General features: G+C 40.5%; 1 protein-coding gene across 8 annotated transcripts in view; it reads right to left on the bottom strand.

Annotated features, from left to right (window-relative positions):
- cacnb2a (calcium channel, voltage-dependent, beta 2a) overlaps positions 1-20,295 on the bottom strand; it is an 86,349-nt gene that overhangs the window by 6,725 nt on the left and 59,329 nt on the right. For 5 of the 8 annotated variants that reach the window (XR_010804137.1, XM_066680331.1, XM_066680338.1 and 2 more), the window contains 10 exons: positions 11,653-11,775; positions 11,414-11,550; positions 10,977-11,053; positions 9,929-10,068; positions 5,205-5,285; positions 4,598-4,656; positions 3,243-3,352; positions 1,286-1,437; positions 961-1,056; positions 142-336 (listed from right to left, as the gene is read on the bottom strand). Coding sequence is in view for 7 of the 8 variants with exons in the window: in XM_066680331.1 (XP_066536428.1) it covers positions 142-336; positions 961-1,056; positions 1,286-1,437; positions 3,243-3,352; positions 4,598-4,656; positions 5,205-5,285; positions 9,929-10,068; positions 10,977-11,053; positions 11,414-11,550; positions 11,653-11,775 (1,170 nt within the window). In the remaining variant the exon portion in view is untranslated. Of the gene's footprint in view, positions 1-141; positions 337-960; positions 1,057-1,285; positions 1,438-3,242; positions 3,353-4,597; positions 4,657-5,204; positions 5,286-9,524; positions 9,545-9,928; positions 10,069-10,976; positions 11,054-11,413; positions 11,551-11,652; positions 11,776-20,295 lie in introns of all 8 variants that reach the window. The other 3 variants (XM_066680333.1, XM_066680336.1, XM_066680337.1) reach the window with 2 other exon arrangements.

The following is a 20,295-nucleotide window of genomic DNA, read 5'->3' as shown; positions in this document are numbered from 1 at the left end:
TGGTGCTCCCATAAATTGGACATACAGCAAAGTCCATTTAAAGAAAATATTCAGTTGTCCAGGATATAGGCCCTTCTCCCTGCCCCTTCCCTCCCTCTGTCACTGTGCTGGTGTGTTGCCTGGACGGAGCTTGGTGAGCACCTGGAGCTGGAGATTGGACAGCGGTTCCGAGCTGGCCGACTGATCAGCAGGCGCGGGGGTCAGTTTGTCTAAGTGCGGGTTGGCCGGGGTGCTGCTGGCCGGATGAGTGGACTTCCAGTAGGCCTCTAGATAGTCAGCCATGTGCTCACAGGCATCTTCCAACTGATTCTCATCCAGAATGATATCAAAGAGCTCCTGCAGTGGGTAAAGGTCAAAAAGGCAAGTGAAAGAGGTGTGGTGAAAGATTAATGGATAAGAACAGGAATGAAGGAAAGAATGAACAAGAAGAGGAGTGAAAATTGGAGACAGAAACAAAGAAATCCAAAACAAAAAGAGAAAGGGAAGACATAACAGGAAGGGTGAGAGTTAAAAGGCCACTTAGAATGATTCCATCAAGATAATACTCTTTCACTTCGGCTTGGACCTCTCGGCAGGCTGTTATCAGACAAGAAGATAAATATAACCCTTTAAAGTTAGTCGGGGCAGACGTGGAGCCCAGCTTTGGGTTACGAAACTGCTGGAATTTGTGTCAGAAATAAGGTGACCCATTTACTCGTTTTATATATTCATTCTTTATGAATTCAAAATCAAATGGATTATTCACAGAGGCCTCGAGGGCTGCAGCACACATAGGGCTTTAGGGCTTATACTAAGACTGCAAAATTTAGACTACTGCTACCCACCCACACAACACACACACACATCTGCACAACAGTGGTGTTTCTTCACCATTAGAGCTGATGCCGTTTTAGAGCTTGCCTTTTATGTTGTGTGTGTGTGTGTGCATATATGTTTGTTTGTCTATCTGTACATACTCACTGGAGGACACTGAGCTAGTTTGTCTGCCGCCACCATCTGCACATTGAGGTGTTTGGCCTGAGACTTCCCTCTAGACTTTATCAATCTCTGCAACACCTGAAACACACACACACACACACACAGAGTTGCAATGCTACAATTGCGTCAATAGTAATACAAAACTTCAGTGTTAGTGTCATGAAAAATTATTGACTTATCCCAAGAAATAGCATCACACACACACACACACACACACACACACACAAAACTCTATCACAGATGAAAGGCAGCCAGAGAGAAGGACTGAATATCATATGAATGACACAAATGGGAAGTTTGTGTGTACCTTTGGTGAGGTGATCTTGACATAGACGATGATGGGAGCGAGTGAGGTCTTGCTGAGTTGAGCTGGATGGTTTATAGTGTCAGCGTCCAGGACCACCAGCTGTAATGTCCTCGCCAGCTCAAAAATCCTCTCAATCTCACTCTGTACCTCAGCTAACACACACACACACGAGCACAGAGAAGGCTATTAGGAGGGTTAAGACCAAAAATGACTGTACTTCATGTTCTCCTCATTAAAGTCATTCCCATTTACCCCAGATTTTTATGACCAGCCGATACATGGTGTCCCATGTTCACTTCTTTAGTGGTGCTATTAGCATCCGTTACAGATTAACTATAAGGCCAAACACTTGTGAACGCTGGCTTTTCCAACATTTCTTCTGAAATGAAATGAAAAAGCGGTTGACGAAAGAACTGCTTCTGCTCTTTTGGAAAGCCTTTACACTAGCATTTGGAACATGTGTGTGAATATCTGATGGAATTCTGCCATACGTATATTAGTAAGATCAGGTACTGATCAACTCATCGCACAGAAATTGGACAGAGCCCCACTGCTCCACAGACCGGTGCTGGAGGGCTTTGTACCCCTCTAGCTGACATCTGAAACTGAGCATGATGACTTCAAACCCCTGTAAAACTCCTCTGAAGAGCCTTCCATAACATTTCATGCTTTTCGGTGGAGATTATACAGAGTGTGGGCACATTTGAATGGCTCAGTGAACCTTAAAGTAGCTGATCTAATAATAAGGTAGGTCTACAAATATTTGGACATACAGTGTACGTTAGCCTCGTAGCTCCACTGCATAACTAATGAAGCAAACTTAACAAACCAAACTAAGCTAATCAGCTACATTCTGGGGGACACCATGCTATTTAAAATGCAGTAAGACAAATACCGTTCTCCTGGCAACCACAAAATCCACACTCGTCCATTGGATTGCCAGATGGAGAAGCATGACTCTTCACTAAGGAGAACTTATCTCTGCTACTCAAGAGTCCGGTGGTGGCATGCTTTATACCACTGCATCCAAAGCTTTGCATTGTGCTTGGTGATATAAGGCTTGGAGTTCTGCAGTGATTGGCTCTGAAGAAAGTGGGTAACATGTGCCTCAAGATCCGCTTTGTCAATTTACATTGCCCACCAATTTGTTGCCGAGTTGCTGTTGTTCCCATTTGCTTCCACTTTGTTATAATACCACTGACAGTTAACTGTGGAGGATTTAGTGGGACATTTCTCAACTGGACTTGTGAGCGGGAGGCGTGTGTTTTTGTGTGTGTGTGTGTGTGTGTGTGTGTGTATGTTCTGAATCGTGATTGTCCAAGAGATTACCAGCAGTGCAATCAGGAGGTCATGCTGTAAGAATGCCTTTGATCTTAATCATGCCTCGTTAATCAAGCCAAACTAACAATCATAACAAGCTTCCTACTCTCCATCTCTCTCTTTCTCTTTTCTCTCTCCCAAATCCTGCACCCTTGTCATGAACCCAGCCTCAAAATCTCTTCTGTCAGTTCCTCCTCTTTCTCTCTCACTTTAAATGTACATTAAAACAAAGAGGTTTTGTTCCAGGTAACTGTTAACCAATGAACAGTTTCTAACAGTTTAAAACGTGGCTCTGAGGTTTTGACAGAGGAGCAGGACTGTGCTCTAATTTGGCCTTGGAAAAGAGTACCGTCTATACATGTGTAATAATTACTGGTTTCATATAAGAACATTGAGTCTAAGTGTATTCTTACATTTTAATTCTGCAAATGTTTTCAAAATTATTTTGAGGATTACTTGATATTTGGATCAAGGTCAGGTATGAATGAATTAACATTAATATTTAAGTGAATCGTTGTTATTAAAGTGAATTAACGGAATTATTACTGATTATTTCTTTATATTCAGTATCTGACACCATGCCGTTCAATACCGTGAAGTGAATTTATGAATGCAGCACCACCACACACTCACTCACCCAGGTTTGAGCGTGTGTTGGAGCGTTCAATGATGGCGTGTTTACTGGGGTTATTCAGAACGGAGCGCTTGGCCAGAGAAATGTCTGCTGTCACCCGAGTGATGGATATCCTAGAGAGAGAGAGAGAGAGAGAGATAAAGAGAAAGAGAGAGAGAGAATGAGAGAGAGGGCGAGAGAGAGAGAGAGAGAGAGAGAGAGAGAGAGAGAGAGAGAGAGAGAGAAGAGAGAGGGCGAGAGAGAGATGGAGAGAGAGAGAAAGAGAAAGAGAGAGAAAGAGAGAGAGGGTGAGAGAGAGGGCGAGAGAGAGAGAGAGAGAGAGAGAGAGAAAGACAGAGAGAGAGAGAGAGAGAGAGAGAGAGAGAGAGAGAGAGAGAGAGAGAGAGAGAGAGAGAAAAAGAGAGATGGAGAAAGCGAGAGAGAGAAAGGGAAAGAGAGAGAGAGATGGAGAAAAAGAGAGAGAAAGGGAAAGAGAGAGAGAGAGAGAGAGAGAGAGAGAGAGAGAGGAGAGAGAGAGAGAGAGAGAGAGAGAGAGAGAGAGAAAGAGAGAGGGAGAGAGAGAGAGAAAGAGAGAGGGAGAGAGAGCGAGATACAAACAAAATGTCTGGAAATTTTAGAAAAATAGCTTTCCACAAATAATTCAACAAGAGAGGAAAATTAATGCTGCAGTATATAGTAACACTGTACTGTAGGTTATATTTCTTAAGGCTAACAGCTTTATGAACAATGGCCTAGAATAAAGTGTTCATAATAACCATGCACTGAGAAGGCAAGAGAAAAAGGAAACTAGCTCTGCTCTACAGCTGATAATATTTTGCACATTCGTAACTGTGCCATGTTTTACTGATTTGCATACTGTAAAGCAACCTTTGGTTTATCGTATATAAATAAACAGCTATTCTTACTATTACTGCCTTCAGACTCATTACTGGACACGTTTCACATGGAGCCCACAGTGGGAAATGAATAGTGGCTGTGGGTTTCGGTCATCAAGGTTCAATATTACCACAGTTTATTGAGAAGGAGGTTTTCGTTTACCTTCTCCCTACATTAGAGGTGTGCCTTGATGTACCTTATGGTATAAATGCTACAAGCTGTAACACACATGCAGCTGTGTGTGTTTTTTGACTGTAGAGCAGTGGGAAGAGGGACAGGCGGTGCTCTGGGAATGCTCCAGCTCAGAGAAAGCGCAGGCATGCAGACCAGCTTTGTGCTTATGGTCGAGCATGGCCAATTAAGGCAATGAGACGAGACTATTTAAAGTAGCTCTGCACACACGCTAATACATAAACTACCCCAAAGGAGGACTGACGAGGCTGAGACAGACACACACATAGACAGGGACATTCAGCTCTTACCTTCCCTCAAATCGGTGCTTCAGAAAGTCAAATAAAGCTTTCTGCATCATGTCTGTTACCTGTAAGACAAGAAAAAGAAACAGACGTCATATTACACCAAAAGAGCCTTTGTCAAATGTAAGTGAACATTTGAACATTGTTGATAATGACATATATTTACGAAGTATACCTTTAAACTAAGGGATATGAGGCATATTTTGAGGGTGTCTGAACCTACCTTGTCATGTTTAATACATGACAATTTGTTCAAGTTTTATCTAACATTACTTACAATAATATACTTTAATATATAGCGTGTATATTGAGAGAAACCTTCATGATAAATGGACCTGTAGAAATGTCATAGAAAATATCTACAATTTTGGAGATAAAAGGTTCTGTCCTGTCAATAAAGGTGTGTGTGCTGATATGATATGATATACCGGCCTATAACCAAGTCATATTTAGATGCAGTTAATCGCAAGTGAGGGCCAAGTAAACGAAACCAGGATGTGGTCTGGAAAAATCTCCAAGCGTTCCACATGGTCAGTGGAAACCCCGCTGTAAAAGATGTGATTACGTTTAGATTAATGACGGCTGATTGAGAATCGTTGTTGGCAAAGCTGACCTCATAGCCCTTGAGCGAGGGTCCCACCAGGACCACCGGCCTCATGGAGGGCACCACGTCATAAGGAGGGATGTGCTCCGTCTGCAGAGAGCGGGAAAACACACGTCACTCTCTCTCCCACACGGCCTCCAACTCTGCCAAACCCACCGCACCACATGAGACACTTATATAAACTATCACATTCACTGTTACTAAACATACACACACAGACACACACACACACAAAATACACCCGTGGTTCCCAGTCCATTGTTTCACATTTTTCTGTTTTTCCTGCTCATAACACACCACTCAGTCGACAAACAACTTTGTAATTGTCTGTAGCGATACAAGTGGGCGATGTATATATCACAATACTTTGAGATTTTCGCAAACTTTTGACATAAATTATCACAACAAAAATGATTGTATTAGAGTATTATGATTATTATTATTAATATTTAATTTTATTGAGTTTCTAACAGGGACAATGCGCCAATTACATTAATGTCCGAGGAGAAAATATGCTTTTTTACCAGAGTTAGTTAATAAAATAGTTTCCCTCTGCATTCCCAGGACAGGCACTAATTCCCAACCCCATCCAATAGGCGTGTTATAATACAGAAAATGTTCAAACACAGAAACTGGAATCCACAGTCACATAGACACACAGAAGAAATGCTCTGGAATTAATGGGTTTTAGTTAAATTTTAAAGATTCATCTTTAAACAGTAGCATGAAATGTAACAAATGTGATTTCTCAGACGATTCCTAGTTGAATTGAATCTCAAACAGTTTTTTCGCTGCTCTCAAGGTTCACTGAAGGTCAATACGAGCAGGAGGCACAAACAAACTTCAACTGGCTGGCAATCCTGATTTATTAATGTGCCCTGAGGGAGCGTATGTCTACAATAAAGCATCTCCATGCTCCTTTTCACATTTGTAATCTACTAAAAACAACATGTCTGTAACAGCTAATTGACATCCAGTATCATCCTATTAAAGTTCCTCTTCAGCTGCAATTACAAATTAATTTTGGCATCGGAGTCTGTAACGGGATCAGAATAATTAACAGCCTGAGCCTGACACCGTTATCTGTAAAAACCACAAGCTCTCACAAGAGATGCACTTGCAGGATTAGACATGATAATAATTATGAGTCAATTTAGATTTTGTCTAATAATAATTACATTGAGAAGAGATTTTATTTTGGAGTGTGCTGCTTGGTTGTGTTTCATTAAACAAAGATAAAATAGAGCAATACGTAAGAAATATGACTGAGAAAAATCAGTAACACTAATGAATCCTGTAATTCTTATAAGTCTTTTAAATATGACACATAACCCTTTACAGTTCTTGGCTTATGCTTGTAGAATTACTTTTAAATGACTGGAATTACACTTAAAACAAGACTATATTACTTCTCGAAAGTCAGAATTAGGGGTGTGCAATATAATATCGTTCAGGATAATACTGGTATGTTTTTTAATTTGATACGACTTTATATCGCGATATTGTGAAGTAAGCGTGAGCTTCTAACACAGGCGCGTGACTTGCGCTCAAGCTACAGCTAGGGGATGTATCGCAAAGATGCATACATTCCATAGTATTTTCTACATGATTTAGAAAATGGCCATTCTCGTTATATCGCGTATGCAGAGGATACGCAGGTTTCCATCTGATTACATTTAAAACAGTGCACAAATGTCCCAAATGTTCAGCTCTGTTGTGCTCTCTCACGCGCACCCCCACCTACGCATGCATGCAGGTTGCGGCACTCACGTCTTCTCCTCTGATAACTCTGAGTAAGCCGACAAAGGACTAAACTGAAACAAGTGGTGAAGCTTTATTTCCAAATAAGAATGGGACTTGTTTGAGACACGCTGTCAGCTTCTCCACGGCTCCCAAACTGAGAATGCGCTTCTCATTGGTCATCAATTTTTTTTAGCCAATCAGCAGCCAGACTTAGCTGTGCATTATTTAGTGCTGCAGCCAATGAAGTCACAGTCCCGCCTACAGGGTTGGTTTTGTGGCGCTGAGAGAAACAGACCAGTGCTGAAAAGAATAAAATGTTATTTTAGCACTGTGTCTCTACAGTGAAACTACATTTAATTTTTCATTTAACACATCTGTGATGACTAAAAAAACCTGACTGACTTTTGTAATCAAAGTAATTCTTTATACATAAAAATCACAGATAATTTCATGAGATTAAAAATAATTTGTGAAGACACCATTTGTTTATTTGTTATACAAAAAAAAAAATTAGCAGCAGCTTGGATGCAGGCAGTTTATTTCTTAATGTGAGATGTTCATTGTCAAGCAGATACACAGGGCTGAGTTTACTTGAAGTGTGGACTGTGTAAGAGTACTGTCTAAAATCCAGGTATCAGATCAGGATTCAGTATCAGCAGATATTCAATATTATAGATTGGTATCGGGGGCTTGACCAGACCATCACTATTTCTTAGACATACAGTTGATAATTGGAGATAGATAATGCAGCATGTTCTATTTGGTGCTAAAATAAACACTAATACATTGACATTATATTTTGTAATGGTTTTCATAATTTCGTATCTCGTCATTCGAGGCATATCGAGATACAGTGGAACCTATACTAACGAACTTTCCAAGATACGAACCGGGCATTTGAATATTTTTTACCTCCACCAACGAACCATGACTCTAAAAACCAACCCGAGGCTCCACCGAGACGGCGTCTGGAAATGTCCACTGACCCCAATAGGCGAGTCTCCCAGCGCCCCCAGACTTGAGTGAGCTTTTAAGATTAGCACATTGTAGCTTTAGCAATTTAGCATTAGTGTAAATAGCAGACATCGAAATTCGTGCTAAGTTAAACCGTATCTACGCTTCGTCTCCCACGCAAAAAGGGTGACTTTCGGGGTGGGGGCTGGAACGCATTATTTGCTTTTCCATTATTTTAAATGAGGAAAATTGACTCGAGAAACAAACTTTTCCACTTACTAACCGGGTCACGGAACGGATCAAGTTCGTAGATAGAGGTTCCACTGTATAAGTTTTTTGGTCATATCACCCAGCCCTAATTTGTATCACAGATTTCAGGACGGTCTGTTGGAAAAACTTTAAAAAGTGTTTTAAAATTAATTTTTAAGAAGTTTTTTAATATAAATATATCGTGAATGTATATCGTTATCACAAAAATATCCCAGTATATCGCAATATTATTTGAAGGCTATATCGCCCACCCCTAGACAAAATATGTTCATAACAATTCTATAAATGAGAATCTATTCAGGACTTTATGATGCTCAAAACGTTCCCATCAACACCATTTGCGACACATGCTTTTGTCATGCATTATAAAGTGTTATATGGACCCTGTGAGCAGAATACAGGATTCATAGTGAATTTGACCAAAAATAAACATACCATCACTATTTTTCTAGATGTACAACACAGTAGATTTAGACAAAGACAAGATTTCACTACATTAAATTATTCACACATTTAAGTCAGAGTGTGTTAGTCCACCAAGAGCTTCAAAGAGAAAACAACAGCACAAACACACTGAATGGGAACTCCAGCTGCCAAAGATACTGAACTGTCAAATATCCCAAAAATCAAGAGAGGCCCAGCAGTGCACTGATGTAACCACTGGCACTATTTAGGGGTGTTGTTAAAGAGAGAGGGGGTTTAATTCAGGAAGACCATGGTTGTGAGGCAGAGGGCAAAAGTTTTTTTTTCTGTAAACAGCACAATGGCTATTTAACATTTTGCGTTTTTTGTTACAACTGATATTGCAATGATGCAGCCGTACATGTGCATAGAGCATTTTACAGTGGTTCTGAATGTGGCTCAGTCAGGTGTTAGTACCAAACTTAACACACACATCTTCAGAAAAGTCTTCAGACTGGCCAGTCCAGACCTCACCTTTTAGGTGTGGGGCTGCAATAAAGGCAAAGTGTGTTTGGAAAAGAAATCAAATGAATGAAGAGTAGTCTAAACTTTGCACAGTACACTTTGTACTCAGACTAAAGATAAAATGTGTGCTACAGTTTCTGATCAGGTGAAGAGAGACTGTTGGAAGCTTGGTACAGTTGTTAAGAATGAACACACCTTTGAGGTGTGAGTGCAGGTGACGTTTAACTATGAAAATGAAATGGCTATGAGATCCCATTCTTTTTATTTCACACACCAACACTCCCACACACACACACACACACATTACAGCCAAGCAGAGTTACAAGGAAATGTTAGTGAGAGAAGAAGAAACACACAGCTACGCAGGAGAAACTCCAGCAGGCCCCAAAGGCCTTAAGAGCCACCTCCAGGGCCCTCAGAGCAGACCTAACTTACCGACTTCTGCTTCTGTTTAGCTGATGGGAGGAGATAGAGAGAGAGAGGGGAGGATGAAGAAAGAGAGAAAGAAAGACAGAAAGTGAAAAGATTTAGTGTGAAAGAAGAGAGAAAAGGGAAGAGAGGGATAAGAAGGGAATAGAGTGTCGTATAGAGAGAAATAGAGAGGGGGAGAGAGAGAGAGAGAGAGAGAGAGAAAACAGCAGAGAAGGGGAAAAACAACAAGTGGTTAAAGACCAAGCAAGCGTGCTTCATGGCTTTTGCGTGGCGGTACAGACAGAGACGCCATACAGACAGACGGACAGACAGATGGACGGACAATGCGTGATGCTGCACAGCGGCAGGTGCGTTAAAACAGCCATACGGACGAGTGCAGAGGAGGGAGGGCCTGTCGCCTTGGTTACCTTCTTAAAGAAGGGCATTCGTTTCTCGCGGGCTAAAGGGGATATGACTGTGTTTGGGCTGGCTTTGGGAGAACGCTGCTGAGGAAGAGGAGGAGGTTCAGGCTCCTCTGGCTCTAAGCCTGCAGCGTCTATATCCACAGCTATACACACACATGTATACACACACACACAGTTATATATGGGGCTTGGAAAAAAACACACAGGGAATGAACAAAAGGAATATTACACCATACATTATCAAACACATGAGGGTAATCCTCGTAAATCAAAATAAATAAATAAACAGAAAGAATTTCAGCTCAACAATCCAGCACCACAAAATGTTTCACATTTCAATACAACAGCGCAATAAATACTTCAGTACTGGTTTTAAATGTCTGACAGATCTACTCTATTACAGCATTTTCTTCAGCTATGATCTTCCTTTCAGGATATTCTCATAACAGTGTGCATCTCTAGGAAAAATTAAAAGCAATCAAAGCTGCGAGTTATAAACTGTTTAACTGTTTAAATGAGAATCACATAACGCCGTCAGTGTCAGGTCAGAACTTCATACCTCTACACACAGGATTTCTTTACTATGAACAGGGGATAATGAAACCTCCAAGTCATTTTAGACCATTTCACTGAGTATCTTCATCTTCAAATATTAAGTGTTAAACACAATTTAAAAGGATGGATTCTGATTTCAAATGATGTTGATAAAATGTATTTTAAAAAAAGGAGACCCCGAGAGTCTACTGCAACAGAGCAGTGACAGACTAATCAGTTACTAGTCCCCAAAACGAAAGGGTGCATTTGTCCTTCTCCCTTCCAGAGGAAGACAAAAGAAGTCATATGTAGCGGATATTCTTCCCATATCAGATTAGTCACAAATCAGCTGCAGTGTCCCTGGTATAAGTTACTGAAGTGGTGTGAGCTGGGCTACTCTGCAGACGAATGGATGTGAATCTCTGAATCACGAAGTGAAACTGAACTGAGAGTGTGAATGCTACATTAGAATGATGTTGTACAGTTTTCATCTGAAAGAACTGGTGTGGTAACTAACCTGAGGATGGAGGAGTAGACTTCCGAGAGTTTGGAGCCACTTCCCCTAAACTGGACGAGGAGTTGGCCCCTGATTTACTATAGTTGGGGGGAAGAGAGAGAGAGAGAGAGAGAGAGAGAGAGAGAGAGAGAGAGAGAGATAACAGAGCGTGTATGAGTGACAGATAAATAGTGGATTGAGAAAAAGATTAGTGATTGAGTGAGACAGGCAGAGAAAGAGAGAGAGTGATAGAGACAGGCAGAGAGAGAGAGAGGGAGAGAGAATGTGTGACAGGCAAAAACACTGTGACATGTTTTCTTCACAGTGGGAGTTATTCTGGGAATTCTTGAAAAGCAACAAAAGATGTCTACATAAACACAAACCGGGTCTAAACACTAGTCTGTCATACTTGCCAGACAACTTGTCATTGCAGTGTGTGTGTGTGTGTGTGTGTGTACCTGGAGTAGAATTTGCCCTGTTTGGCTCGGTGCTCCTGGTGGATGCGAGTGTTTTCTAACTTCACTGGACTGGGGATGAAGCCAATCTCACAGCCTTCCTTCACTAAGCGGCCGATCCACCAGTCATTGTTAAACTTCTGCAACACACACACAACCCCACCATCATCACTTCAAACCCCAGCTTACTATTCCGTTAACATACACTAAACCTGTTGAGTGTGAATGTGTCAACAGCTGACCTCTTTTACATGTAGGAAGTCTTTAGCATCAAAAGATATGGCCATTCCAGGCACAGGAACGTCATCCTCGAGGGAAGCGCTGTAGCTGACGTTGGTCCGGACAGCAAATGCTACAGGTTTTGTCTGTTGAGCAGCACAGGAAAGTAGGTAAGCACAAAACGTGAAATACTTTCATGTTTACACTTTGGTGGACAGTACATTTTCATCACATTTAACACTTTAGTAATTACTACAAACACACCAACAACTTCACACGAGGTTAAGGTCAATAAGTTTAAAACTAAGTGTGGATTAGAGGAGTAGAAAGCCCCCAGCATTATGCTGTGGAGCAGTGTAAGTGCATTCTCTGGAGTAGTACCACCACCCAATAACTTTATGACGAGTTGGTCTGGTGTCTGTGGTCCAGAACTGGTTCCCATGGGAGTCTAAAGCATTCCCAGATGTGTAGATGAGGTTATGGTCCTTAAAACTCTTCATTTCAGAAGAAATATTGGGCCACAAACTTTTGGTCATGTAGCTTTCTACATTATATATGTATATTTTGAAAGAGTAATCGTGTGACACTGTGGCTGGTCCTCATTTGTTCCTGGTCTAAAAATAGCCCTCGGTCAGTGAGACTGTGGACTGACTCACACATGAGTCACGATGAATGCTAACATTTACGTTACCAGTGCATAGTGTTAACATCAGGGTGTTAAATCACTACAGAAAGGACACTATGAAAAGTTAATCACCAAGCCTTTTAAAGGCACATAACATTACATAAAGCATGAAGAGCTGACACATAAATGATGCAAGGGATGCACAGAATTTTGAATACCATCATGGACGTTAGACATCAGAATAATAAAAGTACTCTGATTCCTAAAGGCAGAATCTGCCCCCTTAGACACCATTATAATGTTGTTTTTAAAACAAGCTTATCACTTGTATGTCTATGTACTGGTTTTGCTCTACACACCGATCATTCATTCATCATCTGTAACCGCTTATCCAGTTCAGGGTCACGGTGGGTCCGGACTCTACCCGGAATCATTGGGCACAAGGCGGGAACATACCCTGGAGGGGGCGCCAGACCTTACCAAGGGACATACCCTTACGCATTCACTCACACCTACGGACACGTTTGAGTCGCCAATCCACCGACCAATGTGTGTTTTTGGACTGTGGGAGGAAACTGGATTTCCGGGAGGAAACTGGAGTTCCTAGAGGAAACCCACGCGAACACAGGGAGAACACACCGAACTACACACCAATCAGTACATTCAAATAAGTCTATATTTCTAATGTCTATATAAATGTTAGTGATTTTAAAATCAGTTTATTACATGGATATAATAAACATTAACTAATGACACTTTAAATGTATAATTTAATTTTAACACAGAGCATAGAAAAGGTCAACAGTGACATTATTTGTCTAATAGTGATAGTGTAAGAGAACGTATTGAAAATGGCAAGATAAGGAAAAAGCTATGATCTGAGAATGTGAATATAGTTATTTCATATGTTCATCAGTGTCTAAAGAGACATTGTCAGTGGTTAACTGATTCAGTTTAGTAGTTAAATGGTTATACTTCAGTAAAAATAAATTTGTACTGAAGCTGATAGGGGGCGGCACGGTGGCGCAGCAGGTAGGTGTCGCAGTCACACAGCTCCAGGGGCCTGGAGGTTGTGGGTTCGTTTCCCGCTCCGGGTGACTGTTTGTGAGGAGTGTGGTGTGTTCTCCCTGTGTCCGCGTGGGTTTCCTCCGGGTGCTCCGGTTTCTTCCCACAGTCCAAGAACACACGTTGGTAGGTGGATTGGCGACTCAAAAGTGTCCGTAGGTGTGAGTGAATGTGTGTGTGTGTGTGTGATGCCCTGTGAAGGACTGGCGCCCCCTCCAGGGTGTATTCCCGCCTTGCGCCCAATGATTCCAGGTAGGCTCTGGACCCACCGCGACCCTGAACTGGATAAGCGGTTATAGGTAATGAATGAATGAATGAAGCTGATTGTCTTCTCTATCAGTCAAAATGAAGTCTAAGTAACAAGTGCAAGATCTGAGGCTTGACAGTGTAGATATGGATTCACTATTTGGAAATTGACAGCTCACTGTTACACTTTCTTTCAATGTGGTATAAAAGAGTAGGTGACTGGGTGGTGTGTGTGTTGTGCACTCTGCACTCAAGTCAGAGACAGTAGCTCATCTGTTGTTGCACACGTTTTGTTGTTAATCCACTAGTCCTTCATCAGTGGTCACAGGATGCTGCCAATGGCTGGAGGTTTTTGATGGTGGGCTACTCTCAGTCGATGGGATCATGACAGCGTCCACAAATTACACTGTAACATGTCCAATAAGAACATGTACAGGCGTATTGGCCATATATATGGCTTTACACGTGCCTCTCTTTGTCAGTATGTTATCTAACTATTCCCAAAACTCTTGTCTAAGGAAACCTTAGACTGTTCAGTACCTGCTTCACTTGATCAATCCTTTATTAAATTAAATCAAGTGCCTTCTGATGGAGTTTACCAAATCCATGCAGTGGCTAAAAAAAAAAAAAAAATCAGGAGTCAGGCCAGTGTTCTTCAGACTGTTTTTCCAAATAAGATATTAGCGATATTTAAAACATAAGATTTAACTGGATTTCTATACATTGGTCTTTATTCTAACAGCAACACTGTGGACTTCAACACCAGGGTTCAATGCCCTGTCTGGGTAGGCACACTGCACCAATAAGAGCTCTTTGGTGAGTTTCCTAACACTGCAGGTACATCTCTGTAACACGATTGGAACTGTAAATCTCTCTGGGTAAATGTGTCTAATAAATGCCAAACATGTAAATGTAAACCTGTCAAAACTGAATCAAAGTTCATGGATGCCTAGGACGATTTAAACCATTCTGTGAAATAAATGAAACAAGTTATAACAGGTACAAAATACAGCATCGAATGCTGAGCAAAGATAGAGCTGGAAGAGTGGTGCGACTATAGATCAGTTCATTGGAGAAGGTGGTGTGGGTAATAACAGGAACGAAAGCACAAGAGCCTGAAATAAATGGGTTAAGATTTATCCCTCTTTCCTTTCCTCTCCACGATTCTCTCTAGAGCTCTTCAGAGGGCTCTGGCTTACCAAGCTCACTGAATCAATCAGCAGAGAGGAGGTACAAATCCCAGCGCGCCAATGTTTTAGAAAGGCTTAGGAGGCAGTAGGGTTGAAATCCCATCACTGTTCCAAATGTATTACGCATTTCAGAGAAAGGAGGGGGATTTCAAAACTACAAACGATTTAAAAATAAGTCGGGATGGCAAGAAGGAATTAGATAAAATGACATAAAATGTTACTACTGTAATCTGTATGTGTCGCACAGGGATGAAGTCATATGGGCTCTTTTCACCTGGACGTGTGCAGTAAAGCTAGGCAGGGAAGAAAAGATTTAGTGGGGGGAAAAATATAGACAAATCTCATACTTCACTACTGCATTTTTTACTGTGAACTGTTATAAAACACCTGCTTAAGACTTAAGAGGACGTCTGTGAATCTTCAATGACCTCAGCTCGAAGGGAGGGAATAAAGAGAAGGAGAGGGTGTGGTGTTCAGAGTAATAAACAAACACATTGATGCTGAGGGACAGATGTCAAAGAGATGGATATTTAGACGCTTTAGAAATGAAGATATGAAGCTCTAGAACCTGAGGCGTAACGTGCTGTTTTGTGTTTTGTATTGTTTCTGTTCTGTGCTCCCCTTGTCATGTGACTGTTCCCCCCTGTCTTGTGTCTGCTTCCTGATTGTTCCCTGGTCATGTGATATCCTTCCCTTGTGTTTCTAGTGTCATGTGTCTTAATTAGTGCCAAGGTGTTTCTTGTTGGTGTTGTCTTTAGTCTTGCTCTGTGTTTAGCCCCTTAGTTCTGTTTAGTCCTTGTTTAATGTTTCGATCCCTTGTTTAGTGTTAAGCATTGTTTAATGGTTAGTGTTTAGCTTTGTTTAATGGTTAGTGTTTAGCTTTGTTTAATGCTTAGTGTTTAGCTTTATTTAATGCTTAATGTTTAGCTTTGTTTAATGGGTTAGTGTTTAGCTTTGTTTAATGCTTAATGTTTAGCTTTGTTTAATGGGTTAGTGTTTAGCTTTGTTTAATGCTTAATGTTTAGCTTTGTTTAATGGTTAGTGGTTAGCTTTGTTTAATGCTTAGTCCTTGTTTAATGTTTCGATCCCTTGTTTAAGCCTTGTTTAATGGTCAGTGTTTAGCTCTGTTTAATGGTTAGTGTTTAGCTTTGTTTAATGCTTAATGTTTAGCTTTGTTTAATGGTTAGTGGTTAGCTTTGTTTAATGCTTAGTCCTTGTTTAATGTTTCGATCCCTTGTTTAAGCCTTGTTTAATGGTTAGTGTTAAGCTCTGTTTAATGGTTAGTGTTTAGCTTTGTTTAATGCTTAATGTTTAGCTTTGTTTAATGCTTAGTGGTTAGCTTTGTTTAATGCTTAGTCCTTGTTTAATGTTTCGATCCCTTGTTTAAGCCTTGTTTAATGGTCAGTGTTTAGCTCTGTTTAATGGTTAGTGTTTAGCTCTGTTTAATGGTTAGTGTTTAGCTTTGTTTAATGGTTAGTGTTTAGCTTTGTTTAATGCTTAATGTTTAGCTTTGTTTAATGGTTAGTGGTTAGCTTTGTTTAATGCTTAGTCCTTGTTTAATGTTTCGATCCCTTGTTTAAGCCTTGTTTAATGGTTAGTGTTTAGCTCTGTTTAATGGTTAGTGTTTAGCTTTGTTTAATGGTAAGTGTTTAGCTTTGTTTAATGGGTTAGTGTTTAGCTTTGTTTAATGGTTAGTGTTTAGCTTTGTTTAATGGGTTAGTGTTTAGCTTTGTTTAATGGGTTAGTGTTTAGCTTTGTTTAATGGTTAGTCCTTGTTTAATGTTTCGATCCCTTGTTTAGTGTTTAGCTTTGTTTAATGCTTAGTGTTTAGCTTTGTTTATAGTGTCCATCTGTCTAGTTTCCTTTAAGTTATTGTAATAAAGCCTCCTGCATCTACCTCCATCCTTCCCTTACTCCTACACCACCATTATTACATGAGGCCTAGTGTTGGTCTTACTGATATTAAGACGCATTATTCAGTAGCCTAATGATTATGAAATATTTAGTAACTACTTCAAAACTAATATATTAACCCACTCTGTGTTATACGAAATTTTGAGCTGCCCTTGACAACAAGGGAACACTTGTTGGTGAATAGTGAAAAGTCCAAGGTGAATGGAGTATTATAATTATAAATGAGGGATGGGCAGAATTACTTAGAAAACCAATGAATAAGAAAGTTGGAAAATCAGATAGTAACGTATCATAATCGATTATTACTTTTATACTATTACTCATTCTCTTAAAGTGTCAAGATTGAAAAAAAAAAAGTCTGAATTCCACCAGAGGGCAGTGTAGATCTTAGGCCTTGTTGGAGGCACTAGAGAAGAAGAACAGAAACAGCTCCTAAAGCTAAAGTATCTACATCAACTCCATTAAAATTTAAGAACCTATTTCTTTCTCCTGTAAAATTAACTTTTTTTTGTTCTGTCAGCAATGACAGAAAGGACTTAAGGGTTAAATTATTGTCCTTCAAATCAGACGGTCCATTCAGTCTCTCCTTCAAAACCCAACCGTCCTGTTAATACTTTCATTTTAAAATGAAGAATAGGAATGTACTGATTACTTCATTTTCACATGAATAAATGACTGTATATTTCAGCGTCAACACAATGTTGTACTCAGTAATCCAAAACTTCACCACGGCTGTAGCTGAAAAAATCTCTGATAGAATTTATTTTTATTATGTGAGCCATCGATGCAACCGTGCACTGGAACCATCTGTTTTAGAGGTCTACGATCACAGAGTCGTAACAACTGTGTGCAAATGGCTGGGCTTCAGGATGGATCTAAGTTGTCTACAGATGTTTCTAAAGCTCAAACTAGAAAAATTCATGAGTAGTTTTTTAAAATGTGCTGTAAATCATCAGTCGTGTTTATTAAAGGTTTATCAGTCACTTAATTTTCTCCAGGGATTCTTCTACATGACAAAGCCAACTTAAGCTTCTGCGTTAACTCGACACACAGCCTATGCTCTAGACTAGGCAATGTTTATACTTGTGCATATGTGTCTGTATCACTCTGCAAATACACCCCTAAAGCAATCTATGACCATGAATTTGCTGCTGTCTGCCGACACTGTGGTGTGGAGAAGAGTTTCTGTTTCTGTATTTCTTTGGTTCAACTTAAGCAACTTGTCCGAACACTGACCAATCACAGTTGGTGCGGTCTGCGTCGATACAATGCGTAGGATACGATGTAGACTACGGCATAGGTGTCTCATCAACGTGTTGCCTCCGGCAGTGGTTCGACACAGAAGCATAAACTGGGCTCTAAGCAGCAATCATTATACTGATTCCTATTGGACTGAATCTATCAGTGAGTTTCTTCAGAAATGTTATTTATAACATGGCCGTCATGATGTAGGGGACCCACTACACAGATCATATACCCTTTCATTCAGCGACTACTAACCATTTTGACAGCTGAACGGTAAAATATTACTTCATTATCCTTCTTAAATTTGACTTATTTTGCTGGTAAAAATGGCAGACTGCTCCCTTTAATCAAATCAGAGCATCAGAAATTTCAGTGTATTTTTATTATTAGTCGTATATATATTGACTAGTACGGTGAAAACTTGTGCCTGGACAGCAGGGCAGAAACACTGTGGGATGGGCTCAATGTCATAAGAATCCCCATGACGGCCCACACAGAATGAATTATGGGTATGCCAAACAGAGGACACTGTGTCCTCTAATGTTATGGGTGATGGTAGGCTGCTCATACATTTCACACACACACACACACACACACACACACACACACACACACACACACACACACACTGCTGTGGATGATCAGTTAAGAATGCTGATGTCAGCTCCTCTAATTCCTTCCATCTCTCACTCTCTTCTCAACTGATTAAAAAGACCAAATTCAAGCCTCTAATTCCAGTATCACCTTCCAACACACGGAACATTTCTCTGACTAAAGAAATAACGTGTTAACTCTCTGTTCATGACGTAATGTCAAATAAAATAATCTGTAAAAGTACCGATGGTTATATTTCCTCTGTGCTCTCTCTACCTTCACCCTTTCCTCTTCTGCTTTATATACAGCCCTGATTTTCCCATAGACCGTCTGTTATTCAGCACTGGCTCCATTATGTATGGGATATTGACCATGAGCGAGCAGGAGTGGGTTGCGTGGATAAATAATACAGACTAAACAACTGTGTGTCAACATAACCCTCAAAACTGCAGCACTTCAACACAGTAACTGCAGTAAACAGCTTTTTGTCATTTAACTTAACATCTGCCGTAAGGGTAATTATCACACGTCACAATAGGCCACATGTATTCAAACTGTGCTTTTGTGTGTTTGTGTGTGTGTGTGGGGGGTGGGGGCGGAGAGAAACCCCCGAGTGCAGAAGCATATGTTCTCTAAATATGTGCAGAATTTGTAATAAAATGTCAATGTTAGCCAGTTAAAACATGATAAAACTCCTAGACCAATAGGACGATTCGACCTGTTTGACCCTTACAGATCAGGGCAAGTCTCCACAAATAATGAATGGAAGTACAGGGTGTGGACAGTTCCCAGAAACACACTTGTTTGTGTTTGTTTGTTGAGTTAGAATATGGCCTGTGTTACTCAGCACAAGGTTAATGATCACTCTTTTATTCCTGTCCCTGTGTCTGTAAGCTGTTGGACATCTGCCCTCGCTCTGAATATTCATGTGTCCGACACATTTATCAGAAGACAGTGATGGCCAATGCTAAAATTAATGTGCCCGAGAAAAACACTGCTGGACAGAGAGAGAAAAGTGAAGGAGGAGGGATTGATGAAGGGAGAAAAAAGAAAGCTGGACTGAAATGTGTGTGTGTGTGTGTGTGTATTGGTGTGTATGAAAAATTGCCTCACTCTGAACACCTGCCTCATTTTGCCTCTCAGAATGCTCCTTCTAAAAATGTAAGAAGCTCGAGACAACCTAAAGTAACCCTGGAGCTGTGTCTAAAATTCAGCAGCCAGACACCTGCTGGCAACAGAGTTAGAGAGAGAGAGAGAGAGAGAGAGAGAGAGAGTTACAGGAACAGAGAGAGAGAGAGAGAGAGAGAGAGAGAGATTACATGCGTGGGTGATAAGATTTGTGTGGCTGTCTCTGTATGAAAAGAAAAGTGAGTGACACAAAGATGAAGAGACAGTACATCACTACTCATGTACAACACACTGCTATAAAGGACTTTTCAAATGAGCTCTCTCTCTCTCTCTCTCTCTCCACAAACACATGTACAGATCACTGACAGGTTATTTTTCCCAGCACCTCTATCATAAGACAGACAGATCTAATCCATAAGTGCTTATCTGTATCCATCCCATTTATTTTAATTAGAAAGAGAGAGAGCGCGAGAGAGAGAGAGAGAGAGAGAGAGAGAGAGAGAGAGGAGCAAAGAGAAAGTGAGATGAGAAAGAGAAGAATGAAAAAAATAAACATAAAAAGACAGGTTGAGAAGGACAGAAAACGCAGAGTGAGAATGTGTTAAAGTCTGATGCAAAGCTGTTCCCACAACACTTTTTTTTTTCTTAATCACTGACTA

Source organism: Hoplias malabaricus, chromosome 9 (genome assembly GCF_029633855.1).
Source record: "Hoplias malabaricus isolate fHopMal1 chromosome 9, fHopMal1.hap1, whole genome shotgun sequence".
NCBI classification, from domain to species: Eukaryota; Metazoa; Chordata; class Actinopteri; order Characiformes; family Erythrinidae; genus Hoplias; species Hoplias malabaricus.
The sequence above is the reverse complement of the archived record's forward strand: the minus strand, read 5'-3'. Positions and strand labels throughout refer to the sequence as shown.